The sequence below is a fragment of the Geotrypetes seraphini genome, chromosome 3 (assembly GCF_902459505.1).
Source record: "Geotrypetes seraphini chromosome 3, aGeoSer1.1, whole genome shotgun sequence".
Lineage (NCBI taxonomy): Eukaryota > Metazoa > Chordata > Amphibia > Gymnophiona > Dermophiidae > Geotrypetes > Geotrypetes seraphini.
The window spans coordinates 91,757,055-91,769,306 of NC_047086.1; the positions used below are offsets into that span (position 1 = coordinate 91,757,055).

The 12,252-nt window shown below is 41.1% G+C and overlaps 1 protein-coding gene across 7 annotated transcripts in view; it reads right to left on the minus strand.

Annotated features, from left to right (window-relative positions):
• Nucleotides 1–12,252, minus strand: part of ROCK2 (Rho associated coiled-coil containing protein kinase 2) — a 358,167-nt gene that overhangs the window by 76,719 nt on the left and 269,196 nt on the right. For all 7 annotated transcript variants that reach the window (XR_004538687.1, XM_033936145.1, XM_033936150.1 and 4 more), the window contains 2 exons: nucleotides 7,371–7,464; nucleotides 7,167–7,261 (listed from right to left, as the gene is read on the minus strand). Coding sequence is in view for 6 of the 7 variants with exons in the window: in XM_033936145.1 (XP_033792036.1) it covers nucleotides 7,167–7,261; nucleotides 7,371–7,464 (189 nt within the window). In the remaining variant the exon portion in view is untranslated. The remainder of the gene's footprint in view (nucleotides 1–7,166; nucleotides 7,262–7,370; nucleotides 7,465–12,252) is intronic.

Here is a 12,252-nt window from a genome sequence, read left to right on the forward strand (position 1 = left end):
CCCCCAAAAGCCACCCACCAATATCTGTATCCACTCTATGGAACACCCTCCCATCAGACATAACATCAGAAGACTCTCTGGATAAATTTAAATCCAAATTGAAAACCTCTCTCTTTAAAGAAGCTTACAAGACTTGAAATAAGACAAATACCCCACAAACTTAAACTTCCCTGGCAGAGAACAATAAACGCTTCTCTGAAGCGACACCCCTCCTCCCTAATGTACCCCTCCACTACCTCTTCCCTGCCCCTTTCTTTTTTTTTTTTTTTAATCTTGATGCACTTTTATTCTGCCTCCCCATTTCCCTTTTGTTTCGGTAAGTCCTGAGTTCAGTCTATCCCCTAATTCAGTGGTTCCCAACCCTGTCCTGGAGGAACACCAGGCTAATTGGGTTTTCAGGCTAGCCCTAATGAATATGCATGAAGCAAATTTGCATGCCTATCACTTCCATCATATGCAAATCTCTCTCATGCATATTCATTAGGGCTAGCCTGAAAATCCGATTGGCCTGGTGTTCCTCCAGGACAGGGTTGGGAATCACTGCCCTAATTATTTTAAATCTTTTAGGTTTGGTTTTTTTTTAATTTATGTTTCTAATGACAATTAGTATTGTTAACTGTCTAAATATCCCTTGATAGACGGTATATCAAGAGCTGAATAAAGTTGGAAATATATGGAGAACTAACTCATACCAAACTAGCATGACAAGAGCAAGGACACCTCAATATTGACAGATTGGGATACTTTCCAAAAGTTATAACATCTATGCCAACAAAGACAAATATGATAATTTGCTGGTATCTGTGCTGGTATCATGCCAATGTTTGAGAACACTGTACAGCGAAAGATTAGAGAAACTAGGCCTCTTCTCCCTCGAACAGAGGAGATTGAGAGGGGACATGATCGAAACATTCAAGGTACTGAAGGGGATAGACTTAGTAGATAAGGACAGGTTGTTCACCCTCTCCAAGGTAGGGAGAACAAGAGGGCACTCTTTAAAGTTGAAAGGGGATAGATTCCGTACAAACGTATGTAGGCGACCCTAATGTGCATGCTTGAATTTTTTCCTGCCTACAAAAGCTGTCAGTCACTGGCAGACCGCCGATGAGTGAGGAAATGTAAGTGAGCGCTGTCGGATTTTTTTTTTTGACAAAATGACAGAAAAAATTGAACAACACTACTGCATTAAATTTTGTGTAAAGCTTGGCGATTCCCAAGTGGAAATGACTGCAAGATTCAACAAGCCTTTAGGGACAAAGCAATGGGCACAGATAAAGGAATGGTACAACCGCTGCAGAGATGGGCACACATCGGTGGAGAGTGAAGCACATTCTGGTAGGCCCTCAATATCCAGAAATTAGATTGTCAAAGAAATGAGGACCTAGTGATGCAGGATCGTTAAATCACGATTTGGGCTTCAGGAAAATTTTAGCGAAGTTCGTGCCAAAGCTGCTAACAATCGAGCAGAAGCAACTCCGTTTGGAAATCGCACAGGACATGCTGGAGACTGAACAGTGATCCCAATTTCCTCAGCACAGTGATCACTGGCGAAGAGTCCTAGGTTTATGGGTACGACCCAGAAACCAAGTTGATGTCATTACAATGAAAGCATTCAATGTCCCCGAGGCCAAAGAAAGCAAGGCAGGTCCACAGCAATGTCAAAGTCACGCTGACCGTCTTCTTTGACTCCAGTGGCATGGTTCATCACGAGTATGCACCACACAGCACAACCATCACCAAGGGGTACTACCAAGAGATCCTGCATCGCCTTTATAATGCTGTGAGACACAAATGGCCAGTCCTGTGGGCAGCAGGCAACTGGCAGCTCCATCACGATAACGCACCTGCCCATTCTTTACATTTGATACGGAGTTTCTTGGCCAAATACCTGAGATTCCTCAGGCTCCCTACTCTCCCGACATGGCTCCGTGTGATTTCTGGCTTTTCTCCAAGCTGAAAATGCCCCTGAAAGGGACCAGATTTCAGTCAAGAGAAGACATCATGTAGAATGCGATGGACCAGTTGCAAGCAGTCTCAAAAGAGGTATTCCAGCGCTTCTTCCGACAGTGGCAGAACCATTAGAAGAAGTGTGTGGCAGCCCAAGGGGACTACTTTGAAGGAGATTAGTATAAGATTGTTTTATCTGAATATGAGTATTTTTTATGAATAAAGGTCTTTTTGAATAAATAAACTTTTTGAACGGCCCTCATAAAGTATGTCCAGTTTACATGGAGCCACTGGATTAAAGAGTGGTGTTTCTCAGTTCTTAAAGATGGCTTCCTTCATGAGTTTATGAAGTAGTACTTTTATACAGTCTTTAGGCCACTTCTTGTAGTCTAAGGCACCCATGAGTTCTGTCCAAGTTGACGCTTGTCAGTCTTCAGCCATACTTGATGTTCCCTAAGTTGTACCAGAAAGCTTCTTGAATTGTAACTTCCTGGTTTTAAGCAACCTCTTCTGCATACAACAGCAGAGCACGCATGAAATGTCTTGATGATCAGGATCTAGGCAATGAACACAACAATTATGTGGGTCTGTACCTGAAATGGTCCTTTGTCATCGAGTGTACTACTTGACACCACTAGGAGCTTTGGACATCGATGGAAAAACCGCTAACGTGGAGTCAAAAAGCTCAATGGCCCAGGGAGGTTGAGTAGAGTAGATGGAATACTGAAAAAGAGTTGATGCATTTATAGATAGATTTTACTGCTATAGATTACTTCAAGGGTAGTTTGATCAACCCAGCAAAATCTACTTTCTGTTCCAATCATTCGCCAGATAATTTATGACACCACCCGCAAAACTATCTTTTCTTTTGGAGCGCCTACATTGTGGAATATCCTTCCTAGTAATCTCAGACAGGAAAACTGTACTTCCAAATTTAAATCAACACTTAAAACTTTTCTTTTTAAGGACAATATTTTTAGTGCTTCCAGAATGGATTTTTAATCTTTATTCTTTCCCTTCATTGTTTGTGCTCTGCTCCTGATTTTTATTTTCTTTTTTTTAATATGATAATTGTAGCAGGGTTTTCCCTACATTCCTTTTGTATCTAGTATTGTCTCTGTTTTTAACTGAATTTGTTTTTATTATTGCTCAATTTTTTGTAGATTGTGAAATAGGCGGTATAAGTTTGAAATAAACTTGAAACTCCTGGCATGGGGATGGGCTGAAAGAGCCCACAGGCCCCCAAAAACCTAAAGTTAGATTTAAAAAAAATGAAATTTTCTGATAAAAGGGGTAGAAATGATATAAAATAAAATACTGTGACAAAAACTGAAGAAAAAAGAATGGGAAGGCACAAAAAAGTACTAAAGTTTGATGTGTTTAGACAGACTCTAAAACACAACTTCTCTGCTCTGTGGAAAACTAAGACCTGCAGGCCTGCAAGTTGATGTCGGGCAGGAAGGCACCAGCATGCATGCGGTAAGGGCTGTCAAAGTTAAAAAAAAAAAAAAAAAAAAAAAAAGAGACAGTACACTTTTTAACTGTCCATGCTGAGTTTCATTGATGACGTCACCCAGATGTGAGAATACGATATCTGTTTATCCTAGGAGAAATTTGTATTAAAACAAGATTTTAAAAAACTGAACTTTGGCAGAAAAAGCAGTGCTTCTATTATCTGAAGATAATTAATGAGTGAGATAAGATCTTGTACTCTGGCCTATGGAAAACCCAGACAGCTCAGTAGCCAAACATTTTAGTCAAGAGTGGCACTTTTCTTCCTATTTTTAGAAGTATCACATTTTCTTACAAGCATTGGACAAAAGAAGATTAAAACAAGATAACATTAGATAAACATCATTCCGGATAAACCTTTTATGCACAGAAATTTACTCCTTCCAACAAGATCTGAGGAAAAAGGAAAAAGAATGAACATTTTCCAGCCCCGAAATCAGGTCTTCAAGACTTTTAAAATCAGAAGTCTATAACTTAACATCTTTGGCATTAAGGAAGGATTTCTCAATTCTAAGCAATGCTGTGTTTTGCATCTTTACTCAGTATTGGGAAATCCTGTCTGCTAGTGCCAATTTCATTGTTTTGCCTTTTACAGGAGGCCTAAGCAAATATTGTCCACAAAATCTGATGCCCAAATATAGAACACAAAATTTTAATATACATATGGGTTGGCAAGTCTGTAAGAATGTTAATATTTTCAGTTCAAAAATGTTACATAATGTTTGAATGTTGTCCTTTAAAATAAGACAGATGTTCCTGAGAAGCTTCTCTGAAGTCCATGACCACCCTGGATCTGCCTGCAGCTATCTGTAACTTTCCAATAGCAGGAGCTGTGCATAATTCATTGCTTTGTTTTCGTTCATCTCTCTATCATTTAACCCTAATAGGCATGAAAACTGGCAGGATGTTGTAAGACAAGTAAGAAAATCAAGATAATGGGACAGTTTCTTGAAGAGTGTAAGTGTGTGTACACACACACAGCTTGCATCTTCTGTCCAATGTGGTTTGGCATTACACCAATATGACAAAATCCATTTAAAAAAAAAAAAAAAAAACCTAAAGAATCCAGAGCATACACCAACATCTATTCTAGGGAACCAGTATACTTGCAAGTCTCCTGTTACGCAGTGGCGTACCTAGCATATGTGACACCCGGGGCCCATTATTTTTTTATACCCCCCTCCTCATCTATATTAAAAATATGATTTTTAGTAACAATCCACATATTGCACAACAAGAGTGTACCTAGGAAAAGGCAGCATCTTAAACACTGCAGTGAGCACTAGAACACCAACACATACATTGTAAAACTAAACAAACCAGATCCTGCAGTCAATTGATCCTGTACAGTCGATGCTATCAGAAAGCCATGTCCCTTTCATACACACAGACAGATACACCCTCACCCAATATGGAATAATCACAAACTAAAAATAGAAATATGTAGACAAAAGTTAAAATGAACTACCAAAAAACCAGATTCTGCATACAATGCAACACCACAACACCACAAAAACAGTAATACATGTCCTCTAATACTGTGCAAAATATAAAGACAGTAGATGTAAATTTGAAAAAACTGATACATAACAATCACCACTTTACAAATTAACAAATAAAAATAAAACAAATAATGAGAAATAAGAAAATACCATTTTATTGGACTAATCCCCGTAAGCTCGGTCCCCATCCCCGCAAACCACCTGATTCCATCCACACAAGCCTTGAATTGTTTTTGGGTTTTTTTCAATTATATTTGCATAATTATATTCAATTGTAACAGGAACATACAACCAAATTGAACTTATTATATTAAAGTATAAAAAGAAACAATATTCTGTACAATTGTCAGTTTATAAATCAGTGTCTTCTCCCCACTCTCTCTTCCCCATTTCCTTTCAGCGTCCTCAGTCCACTCTCTCTCCACTTTCCTTCAGCGCACGTACATAAAAACAAGCAAGTAATTTTATATCATTTTCATTCTATTCATTCATAGAAATTAAAGTCTAAATAATGCCAGTCACATAACAAAACATGATTTTTACAAAAATAATTCTCTGCACAGTCAAACCTGCAAGGATTACTAGATGTCTTTCAGAGGATCCCGTCCCTCCCTCCCCCTTAATAATTATCATTTATATTCCGCAGGCTTTCAAAGAGGTCAAGGCAGATGACTTAATGCAATGTTACCTCAGTAACAACTTTACAAAAATAGACAAATATACCCCCTCCCTTTTTACTAAACCACGACAGCGTTTTTTAGCGCAGGGAGCTGCACTGAATGCCCCACGCTGCTCTCGACGCTTATAGGCGCCCTGCACTAAAAACCGCTATTGCAGTTTAGTAAAAAGGAAGGGGGTATATTTGTCTATTTTTGTATAGTTGTTACTGAGGTGACATTGCATTAAGTCATCTACCTTGACCTCTTTGAAAGCCCCGCGGAATATAAATGATAATTAACATTTTCTCTGCGTACAGTGTGCTTTATGTTTTTAAAATTTTATTGTTGGTAGATCATTTTGACTTGGCCACGAAGGTAAGGGGGAGGGAGGGAGGGGAGCTGCTGAAACACATCTAGTAATTCTTGCAGGCTTGACTGTGCAGGGAATTATTTTTGTAAAATAAAAGAGGGCCATAGTGCAAAATAAAGACAGCATATATAAATTCTCAAAACAGACACATTTTGATCACTAAATTGAAAATAAAATCATTTTTCCTACCTTTGTTTGGTAATTTCATCAGTCTCTGGCTGCACTTTATTCTTCTGACTGTGCATCCAATATTTCTTCCCTTCTTTCAGCCTCCTGTATGCTTCCTCTCCTCCAGACCTCATTCCCTCCCCAAACTTTTTCTTTGTTTCATCCTTCTTTCTTTCTCTCTCCATGCCCCCTTTCTTTCTGTATGTCTTTCTCTCTCTCTCTCTGTGCCCCATTTCTTTCTTTGTTTCACCCTACCCCCTTCTTTCTTTCTCTCTCTATGCCCCCTTTCTTTCTCTGTTTGTCTTTCTCTCTCTCTCTGTGCCCCATTTCTTTCTTTTACCCTGCCCCCTGCTTTCTCTCTCCATGCCCCATTTCTGTCTCTGTCTGTCTTTCTCTCTCTCTCCGTGCCCCATTTCTTTCTTTCACCCTGCCCTCTTCTTTCTTTCTCTCTCCATGCCCCCTTTCTTTCTCTGTCTGTCTTTCTCTTTCTCTCTCCCCATGCCCCATTTTTTTTCTTTCTTTCTTTGTTTCACCCTGCCCCCTTTCTTTCTTTCTGGCTCCCTATCCCCCCTTTTCTTTCTTTCTGGATCCCTGTCCCCCCTTTCTTTCTCCCTGCCTTCCCCCATGCCACCGCCATTGGGAAACATGCTGCTGCCACCGCCGCCGGGGAGAGGCTGCCACTGGCCATCGGGAACAGACCGGTGCCAAGTTCGCCTTGCTTCTCTTCCCCGCGGGGCCGACCAACTCTCGCCACCTGATGTCAATTCTAATGTCGGAGAGGACGTGGCTGGCCCAGAACGTCCTCTCCGACGTCAGAATTGACGTTGGGCGGCGAGAGTTGGGCGGCTCCGCGGGGAAGAGAAGCAAGGAGGGAGAACTCGGAGCCGGCCTGTTCCCGATGGCGGCAGTGGCAGCCTTTCCACGATGGGTGGCCAACTGTGCACCCCCTTGGGGTGTGCACCCAGGGAGGACCGCCCCCCCCTTAGTACGCCACTGCTGTTACGTTACCTGTGTTTTTAGAGTTCTCTCTGTCAGCAGCTGCTTCTCAAACTGTATTTTAATGCCTACTATGCTTGTTTCTTCTTCTTTCGACCTCTGAATTTCTGTAATGTGGATTAAAAATAAAAGTGTGAATCAGTGACAGAAGTCAATAGATCAAATAATTGAAAGCATTTCAAATTAGGAACCAAATTCATGTTTGTGTATACACACGTTCCTGGGCTTCTTTCAGCTTGTTGTTTAGATCTTCTTTCTCATTAGCAAGGTTTGCCACATCACTGGTAAGAGTCCTATTGGCTTCTTCCAACTGTAAGAGGTTACAGAAAAATAAATTGAACTTGTAACATCTCCTGCATCCAAAATTGCATTTGTTAGCATGCACACTGGAGTAGAGATGTAACCTAATGGTTAGTGCAGTGGTCAGAGAACTGGGGTAACTGGGCCCAATACTCACTGCAGCTACTTATGACCCTGGGCAAGTCACATAACCTTTCACTATCCCAGATAAACACACACAAACAAAAACCCACACTTTACATTGTGCACCCATTAGGGACAGAGAAAGTACTTTGAAACCACTTTGGTTATACCACGGGAAGGTATCCAGAACCTAATAACAACAACAACACTACTGTTAAAAACATGACTACAGATGTACAACAGTAGAGTGCTGAAAAGCTAGCCTGGTAGCTCATGCAGTAATCTAGGGTCTGTTCCCACAGCCAAGGATGCTGCAGTGGAATAGCCCCTGAGATGGTAGCAAGTCGGTCAAATGGAGACATACCACTGCCTAGCGAAGGAATTTAGGGCTCATGATTACAGATTTTAGGAGCTGTGCTGCATGGTGTCAAATGAGGAATACCAATACAAAGCAGGTCAAGCAGGATGACTGGGGGTGGGGCAATGAATTCTCAGGCAGCCTTGAGTCTGGCTAATATGGAAGCTCAAAGGTGCAGGAAGAAACCGCAATGGAATTCTTTAGAAAATCAAAATTTTTGATATGTTTCACTTTCTTCTCATTCTGATTTGTCCTGCTCATTGATTTATATTGTTTTTCAGTTTACGTAATACTAGAGGCGTTCAATAACTGATCTACCTGAATATGAAAGAAAAGTAGCAAGTGTGTTGAAACAAGTCCGTGCATGTTGTGACATGTCTCAAGGTTACTCGTATACAGTTGCGGCTCAGTGCGAGTCTAACATTCCAAGAGATAGTGATAAAATTTCTCACAAAAGAAAGGAAAATGTCAAAGGAGATCCATGAGCGTATGACTGCAGTTTATGGTGAGTCTGGCCCCATCATCGTATAAAGTAAAAATTTGAAGTAAGCAGTTTAAGTGTGATAAGAGAGTCTACTGAAGATGACCCTCACACAGAAATGTGCACGAAAGTTGAGGATTTAATCTTGTCATAGAGACGAATTAAGGTTTCCCGAATAGCTAAAGAAATGGGCATTTTGGAAGATACAGTTTGGAAAATAATTCATGAAAAGTTGGGCGTGACCAAGGTTAGTGCAAGAAGGGTTCCAAGAACGCTGGCACTATGTCAGAAGGTCACAAGGTTCCAGTGTTGTCAGGAGAACTTGGAGAAGCTCTGTAAAGACTAAGTTAATTTTTTTCATCGTTTGGTGACTGATGATGAGACGTGGGTCTATCACAGAGGTCTTGAGTCCAAAATGGAGTAAATGCAGTAGAAGCACAAGTCATCCCTCACCCCAAAAAAGTTCAAGACAGAAAGATCTGCAGGCTAAATCATGGCAACTGTCTTCTGGGATGATGAAGGATTTTTGCTTCTGGAGTTCATGCCATACAAGACAACCATAACCGGGGAAAGTTATGCCAACACAATGATCGCTTTGCGGGAGTCAATCAAGGAGAAAAGACAGGGAAAACTCACAACAGGCGTGCTGCTTCTTCACAACAATGCACCGGTGCACATGTCACGGCAATCACAGGCTGCTATCCGAGAATGAGTTTCAGCAGCTGAAGCATCCACCCTACAGTCCTGACCTGGCTCCCTTGGATTATTTCCTGTTCTGAATTTTGAAGAAATCTCTCTGTGAACAACAGTTTTCAAGTAATGAAGAGACATCAAGGAAGCTGTAATGTCCTGGTTTGAAGGTCATAGAAACATAGAAAATGACAGCAGAAAAGTGCTAAAGCCCATCAAGTCTGCCCACTCCATTGACCCACCCCTCTGACTTTACCCCCTTAGAGATCCCACATGTAAATCCCATTTACTCTTAAAATCTGGCACGCTGCTGGCCTCAATCACCTGCAGTGGAAGCTTATTCCAACGATCAACCACCCTTTCGGTGAAGAAATATTTTCTGGAGTCACCATGAAATTTCCCTCCCTTGATTTTCAGTGGATGCCCTCTTGTGGTCGAGGGTCCTTTAAGAAAGAAGATATCATCTTCCACCTCGATACAGCCCGTGATATATTTAAACGCCTCAGTCATGTCTCCTCTCTCTCTTCGTTCCTCAAGTGAGTACAGCTGCAATTTATTAGCCTTTCTTCATACGGGAGATCCTTGAGCCCCGAGACCATCCTGGTGGCCATTCGTTGAACCAACTCAATTCTCAGCACATCTTTCTGGTAATGTGGTCTCCAGAATTGTACACAATATTCCAGATGAGGTCTCACCATGGATCTGTACAATGGCATTATGACTTCAGGCTTCCTACTGACAAAACCTCTACGGATGCAACCCATCATTTGTCTTGCCTTGGATGAAGCCATTTCCACTTGATAGGCAGTTTTCATGTCATCACTAATGATCACTCCTAAATCACGTTCTGCCTTAGTCCTAGCTAAGGTCTCACCGTATAGTGTGTAAGTTCTGCATGGATTTCTGCTACCCAAGTGCATGACTTTACATTTTTTAGCATTGAAGCTTAGCTGCCAAGTCGATGACCAGTGCTCCAACAGAAGTAGGTCCCGTGCCATACTGTCTGGCAAAGTGTTTTTACCTATGTTACACAGTTTGGCGTCATCGGCGAACGATGATATTCTACCCTTAAGCCCTTGGGTTAGGTCTCCTACGAATATGTTGAAGAGGATCGGGCCCAAGACCGAGCCCTGCGGTACTCCACTGGTCACCTCTGACGTTTTAGAGGGTGTACTGTTTACCACCACCCTCTGAAGTCTACCGCTTAGCCAATCCTTAACCCATGCAGTTAGTGTTTCCCCTAATCCCATCGATTTCAGCTTGTTCAATAACCTGCGGTGTGGGACGCTATCAAAAGCTTTACTGAAGTCCAAGTACACGACGTCCAGGGACTCCCCCGCATCCAGCTTTCTCGTTACCCAGTCAAAGAAGCTAATCAGATTTGATTGGCAGGACCTACCCTTGGTAAATCCATGTTGGTGGGGATCCCATAGGTTCTCCTCATCCAGGATTGTATCTAATTTCTGTTTGATTAGTGTTTCCATGAGCTTGCTCACTATGGATGTGAGACTCACCGGTCTGTAATTCGCAGTCTCTGTCCTGCAGCCCTTTTTGTGGAGTGGAATAACATTAGCTGTTTTCCAGTCCAAGGGGACTCTTCCCGTGCGCAGGGAAAGATTTAAGAGCATGGATAATGGTTCCACCAGGACATCATCTAACTCTCTAAGCACTCTGGGGTGTAGGTTGTCTGGTCCCATGGCTTTGTTTACTTTAAGTCTTGATAGTTCGCAGTAGACGTTACTGGGCGTAAACTCGAAATTTTGAAATGGGTCTTTCGAGCTTTCCCTTGTCTGCAACTGCGGACCAGATCCCGGCGCCTCGCAGGTGAAGACTGATCAGAAGTATCCATTTAGTAGTTCGGCCTTATCGGAATCTGATTCTACATAATTCCCATCCGGTTGCCTAAGGCATACTATCCCATCTGTGTTTCTTTTCCTGTCACTAATATTCCTGAAGAAAGATTTATCCCCCTTCTTAATGTTCTTCGCTAGAGTCTCCTCTATTTCAAAGGGGTCCTCTATTTCAAAGGGGTCTCCTCTATTTCAAAGGGGCTAAAGTCATTGCAGGAAAATTGGATAGAGTGTATGGCACTATCAGAGGACTATACTGAAAAATAAAACAAACATTTTTTGAAAACTCTTTTCTTTCCTATTGAGGTAGAAAAATTATTGAACAATCCTCGTACCTAAACAAACTGAATTGGCCAATTAGAACAGCTTTCTAAATGTATAAGTAGAGCCTCATAAATTACATGATGATTATACTGTACATGCCTAAATGTATGCACATCTCATGAATAGTACATACTTGTGTGATAAACAAGTAGGCATTCCTGTTGGAACTGTGATGGGATTAGCACTTTATAAAATATGCATATGATCCAGGTATAAATTTGTATAAGAACAAATGGGTACTACTAGGGAGTAATCTTCTGGGGGAGGAATCAGGCTGGGCAGACTGGATGGATCATTAGGGTTTTTATCTGCTATAATGTAATGTAATGTAATTTATTTCTTATATACCGCTAAACTCCGTTAGGATTCTAAGCGGTTTACAGAAAAATAGACAATAGGGTGCATTAAAATTATAAGTAAAATAGGTACTTAGAAATTCCCTTACTGTCCCGAAGGCTCACAATCTAACTGTCATCTACTATGTTACTATGTAAAGGGGCATTTTATGAAGGGCCTTAAAAAACAGGCATAAAAAAAAGCTTTTTCACTACATTCCTTTTTCACTACATTCCTAGACACCCTGTTAAAACAAACTTCTTAATACAAATTTTTTCCCAGAAAGCATTTCCCATTAGTTGGGGGCACATGCTAGATGTCAAATTTCAGTCAGTTCGTATAAGTGAATAGTTCATGCTGGCCAATAAATTGCTTGCTTCTCATCAATATTAGACTCACCAATTACAAACAAAGTACCACAAATGCAGTGGAATAATTTCTAGACCTGCATTTTAATGTCATTCTTTTGATGCTAAAAATGATATTTTATAAGCTTCTCCATAGGTAAATAGCAGCATTTACATGTGCAGATTGTCATACACATTTAAATGTGATTTCGGAAACACAATTTACCTGTAGAGATCCACACTATGCAGAGCTTTCAAAGAGGTGTAGTTTAAGTGCCAATGAAAGGCA